General features: G+C 38.9%; 1 protein-coding gene across 2 annotated transcripts in view; it reads left to right on the top strand.

Annotated features, from left to right (window-relative positions):
• Positions 1–12,366: 12,366 nt before the first annotated feature.
• Positions 12,367–16,520, top strand: part of kif13bb (kinesin family member 13Bb) — a 124,699-nt gene continuing 120,545 nt past the window's right edge. The window contains exons 1-2 of one of the 2 annotated variants that reach the window (XM_041250699.1): positions 12,367–12,646; positions 13,006–13,308. In XM_041250699.1, coding sequence (XP_041106633.1) covers positions 13,254–13,308 — 55 coding nt within the window. In that variant the 5' untranslated portion in view covers positions 12,367–12,646; positions 13,006–13,253. Of the gene's footprint in view, positions 13,309–16,520 lie in introns of both variants that reach the window. The other variant, XM_041250698.1, reaches the window with a different exon arrangement.

Below are 16,520 nucleotides of genomic sequence, written 5' to 3' on the forward strand. Positions count from 1 at the left end.
GTGTCTGTCGCGTTTGGCATTGAGGTGGAACACAATGAGTCATGCTTGTAGCGGGCGTATGCGAAGCTGAATGACCAATATAGCTGTGGCCATCAGACCCAATAGTTTCTGGCACAATCTGAAGGTGACCTGCGATCCCTGTCGAAAGAGAGAGAGGCAACCCTGGATAGCTGCAACTCTGTCGTCAGACAGGTATGTGCGCATCATAGTGGAGTCCACCCGGAACCCCAGGTACATGTTGCACTGCACTGGTGTAAGCTGACTCTTTGCATTGTTTACGGTGAGATTAATCTCTCATCCTCCATCGAAGCAAACAGATTGATTAATGTGGAAGGCTGTAATCACCTTGGGGAGGAAAGCAGGGTTGGTGCGCAGAAACACCCTGCTGCCGCCCTCCCAAATACACATGCAGGAGCTGTGCACAGACAGTGCCTGCAGCTCACTGATCCGCTTAGTGGAGGTGATAGTCAAGAGGAAGGCTGTCTTCATAGACAGGTACTTCAGCTCTGTGGAGGGTAATGGCTCAAATGGGGCCTTCGGGAGAACCTCTAGTACGATACTAAGGCTCCATTCTGGGAGAACAATCCAAAAAATGTGCACCCGGGAGACATAGAATCTACGGGGGCACGGCACACTAAGATGAGGCGAAAGCCGCCAACTTTGTGTACCAGAAAGTACCTCGAGTAGTACCCCTCTATGTGGAAGATGGGTCTATGAGACAAATGGCTCGCTTGCACAGCAAGGTGGCCCCTTCGTTCTGAAGTACTGAGGGTTGTAGAAGGTCTGTCATGAAAGTATTTGTGACACTTCAAAAGGGAGGAGGACCCAAGCAGAACTGAAGTGCATAGCCATTTTGCACGGTGGCGAGCACCCAGGGTCTGACGTGCAAGTGCGCCAGTACTGCAGCTGTTGCGAAAAGGGGGTCTGAGGCTGCCAGCATTCAGGGGCCCTGCTCACTCGACAGTGAGGGTACGGCAAAGCCTAGCCCTGAGGAGGAAATGTGTACTCTCAGGAAATATAGACATTCACTCGCAAATGACTGCACAGGCAGTCACTCACATACGACAGACAGATATAAAAAGAGTGGACTACCATGCAAGCGGGGAGGCCGCTGAAAGACAGAAAGGCTAAAAAACTACTTTTTTAAGTAGTTGAATCTGGGAAAGCAGCAAGCGGACTTTCAGCACAATTGCAAGGGAAATACAACCAACTCTAATCGACTCGAGAAGCTCTTTTCTATCAATACACTTAGCTCAACACAGAGGTCTTGAGAGGGAAAAAGAGGAAGAGCTTCCTTGGGGTTACGGTTTTATTCCCTAGGTAGGCAGGATCGAGTGCGTCATCCTAGGAAGGGGCCTGTCGGTCGCTCTGGTATAGAGAGCTCAGCAATACCTACAGGAAGGGCAGGAATATCCCATACCTAATGTAGTGGTGGTCATCTTCGAATTGAAAGGGAATCTCATTTACTCGTGCAAATAACGAAACACACAGGAAAATCCATACCCAGTTTCACATGGAAACCCGCTTTTCATGTGTAAATGTTAATGAGGTTGTTTATCCTGAACTATAAATATTGCAAGGGAGCAGGTCAGTTGTTATTGTGGATTCCAAGACAGCAGAAAATAGTGGCTGATGGGCGATTTTATGGTTAGCAGTGGTGTATTTCGCCATAATGATAATGCAGGCATTTTTTTTTTTTTTTTAATAATAGTTTCTTGTTGTGTCTGGACAGTCTTTTGCAGACTTGAAGGAGACGGCCTGTACTTATAGCCCAGTTCTTGCACGCCAGATGAGCCAGCCTCCTGATTAAGCACCACACAGGTAAAGTAAAACTTGTTGAACACCATGGCTGCGATGTCTCGTAGGGACACTGGGTGGTATTGCTGTTCCCAAGTTTCCCAACGCTCCCCATCTCGGGCCCACAGCAGGATGATCACCTTCAGGAGGTCTCTTTCCAGGCCACCATCAGGGTCCGTCAGCCAGTCCCAAATCTCCCTCGATGGTGGCCCTCGAGCAAGCAGGGATTCTTCCACCGACGCTGTTGACGGAACCAGCAGGCACTCTCCCTTTGCTGGTGGAGACTTGGGCTGTGGACACTCCGACTCCCCCTTTGCGGGCTGTGGACGCACTGCCTCGTTCCACACAGGCTGTGGAGGTGAAACCAGCAGGCAGTCTTCCTCTGCTGGTGGAAACTTGGGCTGTGGACGCTCTACCTTCCTCTTCTGAGGCTGTGGATGCTCTGACTCCCCCTTTGCGGGCTGCAGATGCCTGTGTTCCCCCCTTCTGGATGCTGGATACTCAGGCTCCTCCCACTCAGACGTAGGATGTTCAGGCTCCTCCACCTCAGACGTAGGGCAAATGGGATCCTCATCCTCTGGCTCCTGTTCTGGGCAGTTCTCATTCTCATGCCCATAAGCAATGCACATAGTGCACTACCTTGGCTCCCTCTGCTTCCTCCTCACCTTTCTCCTTCTCTGCCTCCTTCGCCTCACCTTCCTCTCTGGGGCCAGTCCTCTCCCTCTTGGTAGGAGCAGACAGCCACCACGTGCCCGTACACCCCGCAGGCATGGCACCAGCCTTGGTCCTCCAGTTCACCGAGGAGCTCGTCCAGCTCAGTGCAGCCATCTCTCCAGCCTTTCATTTTTGCTGTTTTTTTTTGTTTTGTTTTGGGGTTTTTTTTCAAAAAATAAAAGGTTACAAGACAAACAAAACACAGGACACGGCACTGGTAGCCAAAACAAAGAGATGAAACAAAACAGACTATACAGACAAAACATGGTGAGCTTCTATTTGAACCATTACTGTTATTATTATTACAATTACCATCTCCAATCCCGTTGTCCACTCACCGAACACACAACCCTGAGTGAGTGAAAACATGCTGCTTTTATGCAGCTGTAACAAGACTCAATTGCTAATCAATCATTCAATCAGAGTCGAGGTACAACTGCACGCGAATTAATAAAGTGCAATCCCCCATGTTCACATATTGTTACTTTTTACTTGCACGTGAAGTGCTGAGAAATCCTCGTGCCTAAATACAAATATACATTTTAAACACTCGTGTCACACAGACCTGTTTATATCCCGTGTACCAAGGACTATACACCAACATTAACACACAACATACAACACAAAATACACACAGGGGCTGGCACTTTGCCACAGGAGCTATTAATATTTTTGTGTTGAAATGTGTAGTTTAATTGTTTAATAATATATTTTATGTTTAATATACTAAATTATTCTTGATAAATAATTATAAGACACTTATAAGACACTATGTATCAGGCTGGATGAATTCTTGTTTAAGTAAATCTGTTAATTATATCTAAGATCTTAATTACCTTGTTATCTTTCAGTTATTCTTACTATTACTTGAAAGCTTTTCAGGTGTTAAATCCAACATTCCAGTGTATGCTTTAGCTACTTCAGTATTGTATTTATAGTTTGTAAACTTACAAAGTAGAATAGCCCTAATGTTTAGTTTTATTGTTTAGTTATTAAGAAACCGTAATTGTGTCTCAGAGTTTCATGCATTTACATGAGGATTTTTTTTTTCACTTATCTATACATCATACGCCACAATGTTAAGGGGAAAAAAAGTTTTTATTGAGAAAAAATTTCATATTAAATTTCTAAACTGAAAGATTATAATTGGATAAGTCTCCACCCCCTGAGTTAATCCTTGTTGGAAGCACCTTTGGCAGCAATTACAACTGTGAGTCTGTTGGAATAGATCTTTACCAACTTTGCACACCTAGATTTGGCAATATTTGACCAGACAAAACTGTTCAAGCTCTGTCAAGTTCCTTGGGGAGTGTTGATGGACAGCAATCTTCAAGTCATGCCACAAATTTTTGATTGGATTTAGGTCGTGGTTCTGACTGTACCACTCAAGGACATTTACCTTTTTGTTCCTTAGCCACTCCAGTGTAGCTTTGGCTGTGTGCTTTGGGTCGTTGTCATGCTGAAAGTTGAACTTCCGTCCCAGTTTCAGCTTTCTTGCAGAGGGCAGCAGGTTTTCCTCAATGACTTCTCTGTACTTTGCTCCATTCATTTTCCCAGACCACAAAACTTTTTGCCACATGGCTACAGAATCCCCTGAGGTGTTTTTTGCATATTTCAAACAGGATTCAAGGTGGGCTTTCTTGAGTAATGGCTTCCTTCTTGCCACCCTACCATACAGGCCAGATTTGTGCAGTGTTTGAGATATTGTTGTCACATGCACACTTTGACCAGTCTTGGCCATAAAAGCCTGTAGATCTTGCAAAGTTGCCATTGGTCTCTTGGTAGCCTCTCTGGTCAGTCTCCTTCTTGCTTGGTCATCCAGTTTGGAGGGACAGCCTGATCTAGGCAGGGTCTTGGTGTTGCCATACACCTTCCACTTGTTAATAATCGTCTTGACCGTGCTCCAAGGGATATTCAAGGCCTTTGATATTTTTTTATACACATCCCCTGATCTGTGCCTTTCAACAATTTTGTCCCAGAGTTCTTTTGAAAGCACCTTGGTGCTAAAGGTTGAGTTTTTGCTTTGAAATGCACTAGCCAGCAGAGGGAACCTACAGGAACTGCTGAATTTATCCTGAAATCATGTGAATCATTACAATTGAACAGAGGTGGAGGCCACTTAACTTGGTGTGTGATTTTGAAGGCGATTCGTTACACCTGAGCTAATTTAGGATTGCTATTACAAGGGGGGTGGACACTTATCTAACCAAGCTATTTCAGTTTTTATTTTTAATTAATTTTCTACAGATTTCTAGAATATTTTTTTCACTTGGAAGTTGTGGGGTAGGATATATAGATACATTTAAAAAAAAAAAACTATTTTAATACATTTTAATTCCAGGCTATAAGGCAACAAAAGGTGAACATTTTGAAAGGAGGTGTAGACTTTCTATAGGCACTGTATATAGTGAAAGAAATGTCGACTCTTGCCACTAGTTGGTGTAGTTTTCCCTAACAGGAACGGACCACTTGGGAGATTTACAGACAGCGAGTACTTTTTTTTATTTACAGTATTTACAATGCAAGAATTGTCCATCAATTGAAACTGGCCCTTCGGGTGGGCGGCTAACTACCTCACTTCTTGAACCCTCTCTAGGCTAACAAGACTGCTGTCGGTAGACAAACTTATCCTGCTAGCGAGCGAGGACAACACAGGTATGTAGAAGGTTGTAGAGTGGAGATGGTGCATGTTAGTAGAATGTTGGCTCCCTCTCTCAAAAATAGCCAGGCATATTGAGCATGTGCATTGTAACAAAACTGGAGTTGCAAAGGCACTCAGGTTTCCAAAACAGTCAAAAGAAAGGCAAATACAATTAGAACATCTTCAAAATAGAGGTCATTTTGCGCATAACGCTGAAGTTATCAGGAGTGGAGTGCTAATTCTATGCAAACAACCAAAACAAGCTGCAGTTCCCAAGGACTTTATGCATTGTGTAAATTGCCAAGGCCTGTTTGCAAGAAAATACCTATGGCGACACATGAAATGTTGTAAACTGAAAAAAAATGCGACAATCCCAAACCTGGAGTCCAGTCTCTGTATGCCTTTGCTGATCCTGTGCCACCTGACATTAACAGTTGTTGATGGAAGCTTCTGAATGAAATGACAAGATGATATTTCAGCAACAATAAAAAGTGACAAATGCCTCATACGGATGGGACAAAATCTGTATAACAGGCTAGGATAAGATATTGGTAAACATGAGTACATCCATCAGAAACTTAGAGAAGTTGGAAGTATTACTGTTAGATCCCAGGAAACCCACACTGTTGCAGAAAATGGAAGAATTCATCATTCCAGCAAACTTTTTGCGTGTAGTAAATGATGTGAAGCTTGTAGCTGGCTATGATGAAGAAACCATTACATTCAGGATTCCCTCACTGGCACTGAAGCTTGGTCATAGCTTGCAAAAAATTTCAAACATTGTGGAATGTCAGACAATGATGGAAGGCGGCAGTGCTATGGTGAAAAATGCATGCAACTTCAGGCAGATCTATGAAACCAGGTGGAATGAGCTAATATCAGCAACTACCTTAAAAAGTCTGAAGGAATCAAAGTGGAACATACCTCAGCTGTTACCTTTTTGAAGATGTGAAGAAAATGCACTTGTATCTTGATGAGTACCACTGCAATTTGTCAACTGAGCCTGTTAAAAACTGGACGACCCTTGCACAGATTATCTTATTCAATTGAAGAAGGGAAGGGGAAGTCTCCAAGATGCTGTTAACTGTGTTTACCTCAAGAGATACTTCAGATCTGTATGACGGTGCATGCTCTAGCACTTTCTGAGCTTGAGAAGAAACTTTATCGCCACTTCACAAGGATTGAAATCAGAGGAAAACGAGGTAGGGAAGTTTCAATCCTGCTAACACCAGCAATGCTAAGTACAATGGAACTTCTTGCACAGAATCATACAGCATGTGGGGTTAATTTGTATATTTGATTTTTTTAAAGAACAAGTTCAGCTGCAGAGTGATATTTAAGCAAGTGAGGGTGAGGATGAGAATGGCTCCACTAAATCAGAGAGACAGGCAGGCATGTACTCTGTGAATAGATTTTCTGATTTGCCTTGGATAAATTTGTCAGCTAAATTAATTAAGAATAATATTATGAATTTATAGTTGTGTCAAAGCTTGACATATCATTTGAATAAATTAATTATCTTTTAATATGCAAAAATATGTATTTAGCACTTTTAAATTAGGTAATTTAATATGTGATTATTAAATATTTGTTGACTTTAATCATTTAAATGTTCTGAAGGAGATTTTGACATTTCAGGGTTCTGTTTTTTAAGTGAGACAGTGTCAGCAACATACAACGCAGGACAGAGGAGTGACCTCTGCTTTCAAAGGGTTAAGTTGCCTCAATTCAATCTCACTGCTTTTTAATATCAGCCTAAATATACATTATGGACTGTATTTATTATTGTTACATTTTATTAGTTTAAAATTAGCACAATGTATTATTAGTTACTAAAGGTCTTATTTAGTTATTTTTCTCTGAATCATCACATTCTGTAACAGAACATTATGTTCTCTTTTAGGTCATAAACAAATTAAGAGGAAACATTGGGTCAGAGATCAGATAAAAGCCACCAAGAAGCACATGATGAAGTTCATTAACACATGCAGGGTGCCAGGAAAGGACAAATGTGTTGCATGCATCAAGGCTGAACCATATGCACTTAAAGGAAGAAACTGGTTAGCTGTAAAATTCTACATAAAGAACCGGATCACAGCTCTAAAGGGAACAAATTTAAACTGAATACCCAGTTGACCCTAGCATGCTTCCTTTAAAGCAATGGTTCTTGGAGGACCCATGTGCCTGCTGGTTTTAGTTTCAACTGAGCTCTCAATGACTTAATTGAACCCTTAATTGAACTAATTAAACAAATTAAATCATTAGATTTTTTACCAAATCTTTTAAACATTCTATTTGGATCAATGTTGTTCTCCTAATTCTTTCCTCTGAACTTGACTTATTTAGACCGTTTCAATTGTTTTCTGCTCTTAAACAGGTGGAGGTAGTTCAGATAAGTATTCAATTAAGTAGCTGACACAACTCAGCTGGAGTGAAAATCAGCAGACAGAAGGAGGGGCGGAGAGACTCCACGACCAGGGTTAAGAACCACTGCTTTAAAATATCTTTACTGACTGTTTAAAAAAACATTTTTCCCAAACAGTTTTTAGTGTAGCAGCACTGATTTGAATGGAATCATAGCATTACTTTTAAGTTATTGTTAGGGTTAAGGTTAATGTTATGTTCAGACCCATAAGTCAAACAGTTTGGACAACAGCAAATTATAACAAAAGAATTAATAAAAAGTTTAAATTATATTGAAACCAGTCAAGTTACATACTTTAAAGGAAAACTTTATGATATGCATTGAAAAACAGTGCTGAAGGTTTATTTTATTTATTTATATTTTCTTTCCTCCTTTAAACTGCATTACATTTCCACAGAAAACCCATCATTTACTAAAGTACTATAAGAAATGTTCAGTTCAAATTTCAACTCTGGAACTCAGAATACACTTTTTTAAAATGTGTAACATATATATATATATATATATTATATATATTATATATATATATAGATATATATATTATATATACACGCATGTATGTACATTCCAAAAAATTAAGAGACCACTGCAAATTTTTCTTAAATCAGCATCTCTACATGTATGGCAGCCATTCCATTCCAGTGTCTGTTGAATTCCAACACAGGCACACCTCATTCTGCTGAATGAGGTACTGATTAGGGGATCACCTGAACCAAATCTTATTTAATGAGGAAAAGTATAAAAACCACTCCTGTGGTCATCACTATCCTTTTGCAATAAGACCAGCTGGATGGCAAAACAGTGCTAGTAGTACCTCAAAAGTAATTGGAATCAAAAAATAACTATTGACCATGCCCAAAATGTTTAAAAGGAAAGTTTTGAGTGAGGAAAAGAAGGGTTAAATTCTGGCTTTACTGGCAGAGGGATACATTGAGCATCGGGTTGCTTCCATCCTTAAAATTTCAAAGACGGCAGTTCATAAGAATAAGGTCAAGCAGCACACATTGCTACAGACCGGCAAAGGGTGAAAATGACTCTCCACTGACCAGGATGACCGCCAGCTCATTCGAATGTCACTCAGCAACTGTAGGATGACATCAAGTGACCTACGAAAAGAATGGCAAATGGCAGCTGGGGTGAAGTGCACGGCGAGGACGGTTCGAAACAGGCTCCTAGGGGCAGGGCTGAGTCCCTTCATCAATGAGAAGCAAAGAAGAGCCAGGCTGAGGTTTGCAAAAGACCATAAGGATTGGACTGTAGAGGACTGGAGTAAGGTCATCTTCTCTGAGTCCAATTTTCAGTTTTGCCCAACACCTGGTTGTCTAATGGTTAGACGGAGACCTGGAGAGGCCTACAAGCAACAATGTCTAGCACCCACTGTGAAGTGTGGTGGAGGATCGGTGATGATCTGGGGGTGCTTCAGCAAGGCTGGAATCGAGCAGATTTGTCTTTGTGAAGGACGTATTAATCAATCCAAGTACAAGGTTGTCCTGGAAGAAAACTTGTTTCCTTCTGCTCAGACAATGTTCCCCAACTCTGAGGATTGGTTTTTCCAGCAGGACAATGCTCCATGCCACACAGCCAGGTCAATCAAGGTGTGGATGAAGGACCACCAGATCAAGACCCTGTCATGGCCAGCCCAATCTCCAGAGCTGAACCCCATTGAAAACCTCTGGAATGTGATCAAGAGGAAGATGGATGGTCACAAGCCATCAAACAAAGCCGAGCTGCTTGAATTTTTGCACCAGGAGTGGCATAAAGTCACCCAACATCAATGTGAAAGACTGGTGGAGAGCATGCCAAGACGCATGAAAGCTGTGAGAAAATCAGGGTTATTCCACCAAATATTGATTTTTGAACTCTTCCTAAGTTAAAACATTAGTATTGTTTTGTTTAAAATTGATTATGAACTTATTTTCTTTGCATTATTCGAGGTCTGACAACACTGCATCTTTTTTGTTATTTTGACCAGTTATCATTTTCTGCAAATAAATGCTCTAAATGACAATATTTTTATTTGGAATTTGGGAGAAATGTTGTCAGTAGTTTATAGAATAAAACAAAAATGTTCATTTTACCCAAACACATACCTATAAATAGTAAAACCAGAGAAACTGATAATTTTGCAGTGGTCTCTTAATTTTTTCCAGAGCTGTGTGTGTGTGTGTGTGTGTGTGTGTATGTGTGTGTGTGTGTGTATGTATGTATGTATGTGTATATATATATATATATATATATATATATATATATATATATATATATATATATATATATATATATATGTGTGTGTATATATATCTAAGGATGTGCCATGAAAAAGGGAGAGAAAAAAAAAAAACATCACATGACAAGTATGGCTAACTCATCTTTGGATGTCCTTAGCCCACGATATACTGTACAATTGGCAACACGTTAACTCAGAGAGGCTATGTTCTATGCTGCATTGTGAATAGTAACAGGTAATTATCGCATATGACAGTAAGCAGCACAATACAATAATTCAGAGGCTATGTTCACAGGGAAGTAACTATTGCTGATCATAAAGTTGATGGGCTTAGCTGTCCACTGCAGAAAACATTCTGTAATATATCCTCAGTGCAGTCGATGATGGCTTGTTCATCGACTTGTACTGGCATGCAAGGAGGGAAGAACCTGCTCTTTGTAAAAAGTGGCAGCATCTTGTGGCAATTCAAACACTTGGCCTGCTCCGTTGAATGTAACCCAAAGACAGGCAGGGTGCAACATACATACTTAATTCCAGCAGCACGCAACTGTGATTTAACTTTGTTAAAGGCAGCTCAACGCCATGCCAGCTCAGCACTAAGATCGGGGAACACAAAAACCCGGGACCCCTGGAAAAAAAGCTGCCCTCAATTGCGGGAAAGACGAAGGATCTGCTCTTTCATTTGATAATGATGTAGCTGTATGATCATGGGCCTTGGTCCACATGCGCCGGAAGTCTGATCAAAACTTTTTCAAACACATAATATTCCCATTCCCAGAACATGCCATGAAGGGCACATTGAAACAGGAAGCAAAAATAAACACTTGATTAAAGGACTACAAGTTCAGAAAAATATATTCCCTCATCCATATTAATTCATAAAAGCAGGTAGACTTCAAATAACTATATTTGTGTTTTGCTTCTTTCCAAAGAAAAGAACAATAAGAGATTCCTACTTTTTAAGTTACTATTGTGCAAATAGTGTTATATATATATATATATATTATATATATATATATTATATATATATATATATATATATATATATATATATGTGCACGGTATTAATGTTTTAAATTCAAATCCCTACATCCTTAATTTATTTCTTTAGATTAAATAATATTAATTAAAATATTAATTAATGATCCAAGTTCTTAGTTTTTTCAACCATATGTGTGAGATTATCTTGACATAACAAATTTGGTTCACTTTTATACTTTTATGATAAAAGTTGCTATATCGTACTGATTATACAAATTGGCTCAAAACCAGAAGACGACTTTTTTTTTAAGATTCTTATTTAAAGGTAGGTATGCCAAGTTGTCAACCAGTATCTATTTTTGTAGAGGAAAAGGTGAGTTGCATACAGGTATCACTCAGAAGGAGGATTCAGAGCTGGAGGACAAAGCAGAAACCTTTGTGTTTGAAGAAAAAATATTAATTAGAAGACCATAAAGTTGATGCCTATAATGCCTTGTACCAATATTTATTTAATTTTGAATCGTCTCTATTCGCAGATATGTGTTAACCTGACTGCAGCTTGTGCAAAACGCCGCTGCCAGGGTTTTAACAAAAGTAGAAGACATGATCACATTACGGCGGTACCGGCAGCCCTATACTGTCTTCCTGTAAGGTTTAGGGTTGATTTTAAGGTAATGCTTATTCCTTAGAAAGCATTAAACGGTTTGGCTCCTTCATATTTAAATTATATTTTAATTCCATATATACCTAAACGACCACTGCGATCCCAGGACGCAGGATTGCTTACTGTCCTTAAGTTTTAAATAAAGAACACAGGTGGGAGATCATTTGGCTTTAGGTGCTCCGAATTATGGAATTGGCTGCCTGTTTCTGTAAGGGAGGCACCAACTGTTGCAGTTTTTAAAACACGACTGAAGACACACTTTAATAATCTATCGTTCACCTCTTAATATTAAGTAATGTTTTTCCCATGTATTGTTTTAATTTTGCTATTGTTTATATAGCATCAATTATTACTGTTATGTTGTACCTGTGGAGCACCTTGCGACAATTTATTGTAAAGGGCACGATATCAAATAAAAATGGATCGATGTATTTGTTTAAAGTTAATTAACAAATTGCCTGTAGGAGGCAACGAGTATATTCCTAAAAAGTTTCCAACCCAGAAACGCAGGACTTGTGTCTGGCAATCTCAGTATCACAGTCTTGTTACTGCTGTTGTTATCTGTCCTACTGAGGACTGGTGGGAACAGATATTGTTCGGGTTTTTTTAAGACAATATAGAATTATATTTATTCCACTTATAAAAATATCCAGATACAAGTGCGTTTTCAGTTATTCAATATTTAATCAAATATTTGGTGGAAATGCAAGTAAATATATAGCTTAATGCAACAAAATGAGGTACGCTAGCAAATAAAATGTACAAATGGCTTAAACCTCAAGGATATGGTCTGATTTTCTTACAAAACAGACTGCTCTTACCAACAAGGCATATTCCTACGTAAGGTTACCGCCCCTGAATTTTTTTTTTTTTTTTTGACCTTCTCTGCCGGAAGAGGCGGGCGTGGTTACTCCAAGTTAAAGATGGCTGCTGTGATGGAAAAGTTCAGGAAATAAAACAGGTGGAAGTCTTGTATCTAGATAGGCAATAAAGCAAACTTGAATATTTGTAAATATAATTTTTTTTTTTTTTTTTTTTTTTTTTACTCATAAATAAACAGAGGCCTTATATAAGAAGATAGGGAACTGAGATACGTATTTGTTTATTTTTTAGTTGCGGCACACATTTGCTTAAAACAAAAAAACAAACAATCCAACAAAAAAAAAGAAAATCGAAGACGGAGGATCATTCTTTTGTTAGGTTTGATTTCTTTATATAATCTTTATTGAAATGTGTTTTTAGTGATTTAAACTGACATCTTTTATAGCTGAGCGATTGCGCTGTCGATGTTTTTTTAGTGCAGGAATTGTGATAAAGACAAGTATTTAACAAATACATTCTTCTTTTTCGAAATATATAAATAAACAGATGGAAATATATTCTACCACCATCAGAGGAAGAGAACATATTGGGGAAGTGTTGTTTTTTCATTGACAAAAGCTAAATTAGAGCATAACAAATTTTGATAGATATTATTGTACCTGCTGAAGTTTCAGATATTTTTAGTACCTTATTTTTATTTATTTATTTTTTTCCTCTGGATAAAATTTCAACTCAAGCCTCTCATTCCAAGGACGTTTGCAAACTACGCTTTTCTGAAAAGCCGTCAACAAAGAAAAACTCCCTACCAAGGACAACAAAAAATAAATATAACTTTGTTCTGCACCAGAGACAGTGAGAACGAAACTAATTTAAATCGAACAATACCCTGAAAAAAACGAAGCGCGAAGCTTTGGACTATTACAATATCCACACACTTTTTGCCACAAAGGATATACTTTTAAAAATAGTATACCAAGAAGTGAACATGAGCGAGTCCAACGTGAAGGTGGCTGTTCGCGTTCGCCCCATGAACAGAAGAGGTGAGTATTTTATTCATTCATCCATTTACTTGTTTAATAAACTTTGGCGTAGCAAAGCGGTATGTTGTTTTCTTCTTTTATCAACACTATACAATACTATAGCCTAAACTTTTCCAGGGAAGGCAGAAATGTCCCTGATTGTAACTAATTTCAGAAAGATAAATATTTGTCTGGGAAACATGTGAGGTGTGCACCTATCGTTAACACTGTTTGGAAACTGTTTTTTTTTTTTTTTAATTGAGCTTAAACTATCAAGAATACAGCCTATTGGGCTAATTTCATGGTCACACTATTATACAGTGTGGTAGGGCTGTTTCCTGAAGCTACGTTGTTGTTTCTTTGAAATAGTGGTTTGAAAAGATCTTTTGCTATGCGTTGTACGTTCAAAGAGAGCCTTGCAAAACAATACTAAAATATTGCTCCCAAGCAACTTGTTGGCTGTTCAGTTTACAGCAATCTGATCAGCTGACATAGATGAGTCGCAGGACATCTGTTGCCTTATTCACATACAGTACATATGGTTTGCTTATCGCTTTGTTTGTAATTTACAACAGAGGTAAAAACACTACCCATATTATCAGTTAAAATGCATACTCATTTTAAAGAACTTGTTGTAAGAAGCAGAGTATTCTAAAATATATTTCCTGGGATGTGGTAGGAAAAACTTGTTTTCTCTTGTAGTAATGCAGCCTAAGTGTTTTTTTTTTTTTTTTTTTTGCGGTTTTAAGAAGACTATACGCTGCACAAAAACGCATTAAGGAAAATCATATCTTAATGCTGAAAAAAATCGTTGTTTAAAGGGCAGTGAACTTAATTGAATAATAATGTGAATGGCGAACTGGGTATAAATGCTACTGTAGGTGCAGAAGAGGTGCCAGATTAACTTTGTCACATGCTTTTGACAATTAATTTCTTTTATGAACTGTAGCAGAGCTGTTTATATAAAATGTAGTTCTGTTGTGGTTACAGTTTTTACACTGTGATATATAAATATAATAAAACCTTCACAGATTTGATCGTACCAATTGACTTGAAAGTGCTACACACTTTGAACTACACTGTTTCCAAAAAACAAAGGGCTGTTGAGGTGTAAATCAATCAGTCTTTATTCCTTTATATAGCGCCGTTTGCGAAATTTCCTCAGGTGCTTTACATCTAAAAAATATAACATGCCAAGCAAGTAAAATATAAGATTATGAAATAGATACCCTCTTAAATTACATACAGTAAAAAAGTCATTTTAATTATTACTTTAAATAGCAGTGATACAAATTAGTATTATAGGCTGATAAAATGCCCCCATAAAATAAATATGTAAAATTTATAAGTGTGTATTTTAATCTTAATTTAAAAGCAGCAACAGAGTGTGCGTCCCTTAGAAATCATGGCAGATCATTCCACAGCTTTGGTGCTCTAAAGCTGGACACTGCCATCTGCCTTTCTGTTTATCCATGGAATACTGAGTAGACCTTCGATCCAAGAGGGCGATTAGGTACATAGGGGGTCAGCAAATCTTTTAGCTATAGGGAAGCAAGGCCATTTAAAGCTTTAAGTTAAAAGCACAAGCACAAAATCGGTCCTAAACCATACAGGAAACCAATGTCAGGCTGCTTACGCAGGGGTAATGTGTTCATACTTTGTGCCAGTTAGGCTTTTAGGCCATAGGCTGGGAAGCCTATTGTTATTGCTGGGATTATTAGGCTTCCAAGCCACAAAAGTCATGAAACTTGGTGCGGTGGTAGAGGCCTATGGGACATTGCATCAGAATGAAAATGAAGGTCATAGGTCACATGGTTTGGCGACCATATTAGATTTTTAGAGAATTTTGGACAATTTAAGAAAAATCTTCTCCAAAACCGCTTATCGCAAAGATGTGAAATTTGGTGTAAGACTACCCTCGTGCCCTACATTTACTGTTTGATTGGTCACATGGTTTGGCAGCCATATTGGATTTGTCAAAAACAGTAAAATGTCTTTCTCTGAAACTGTTATGCCGATTGAAGCAAAACTTACATAGCCTTGGCAAGGTTGTCTGTCAAGTTTGTGCAAAGCAAGTTGCTACATAAAAAAAGTGGCCGCTGTGAGCCAATCAAATTTCAACTATGGTCAAATTGCACATATTACCTTGCTAAAGCTCAAATGCAAAACTTGTTTAGAACTCCTTTCAGAGTTTAGACAGTGTCATAGTTACTATAGAATACACAAATGAACCCATGTGATCTGTTCAAAAATAGCCTTGACTGTGACCTTTGACTTCTCTGAGGTCAAATGCAAAACTGCCTTATAACTCCTTACATAGTGCAGACCGGGTAGTGATTAATATGGAGCACATATAGGAACTCATAAAGGTCCTTGCCTTTGACCTTTCCTAAAGGTCAAATTATAAACTAGCTTATCAAATCGACACTTGCTCAAACTCACAAAACTTGGTAGGGTGGTAGAGGCCTTTGGGAAGTTGTCAGAGCGAAAATGGGTCACATTGTTTGGTGGCCATATTGGATTTGTTAAAAATATTAATGTCTTCTCTGAAACAGTTATGCCGATTGAAGCAAAAGTTTGCATACATATCCTTGGCAAGGTTGTCTATCAAGTTAGTTCAGTGCATGTCACTACCTAAAAAAAGAAAAACATGGCTGCCGTGAAGCATTCAAGTTTGGGCTGTGGTCAATTTGCACATATTGCAGTATTCATTAACCCTTAGCGGTCCATTTATTCAGCGCTTGTCAGGCGCGTCGGGTCCAATTTATTTTCACACGCTCTGTTTATTTTACACGCACTGTTTAAAATATCCCTAATGCTAAGTGACATCATTTCTGCATCTCCAGCCAAGCCCCACCCCTTGTTCACTGTATTTTTCACATACCTCTTTATAGACGTGCATACTGATAAATCCTCTCCTGATCACTCATTTTATCACCAAACTATTCAATAATGCGATCCAAGTCATTAATTTATTACAATAACATCACAAAAAGCTCTGCAAATATCTGTGATATTCTTTGAGCGCTGGATGTGGAAGCAGCTACTTCCTTTGTTTATGTCTATTTATCTCTGTATGGCGCAGCTGCCAGGCTATTGCCCACAGGCCCCCCCCCCCCCCCCCCCCCCTTTTTTTTTTTTTTTTTTCCGGTTTCATTCGGTCATTGAATGCTTCTCTCTGCTTTTTCCTGAAGAAAAAACGACTGGAAACCTGTGGATTACGTCTTTTCGGT

This window comes from Polyodon spathula, chromosome 5 (genome assembly GCF_017654505.1).
Source record: "Polyodon spathula isolate WHYD16114869_AA chromosome 5, ASM1765450v1, whole genome shotgun sequence".
Taxonomy (NCBI): Eukaryota; Metazoa; Chordata; class Actinopteri; order Acipenseriformes; family Polyodontidae; genus Polyodon; species Polyodon spathula.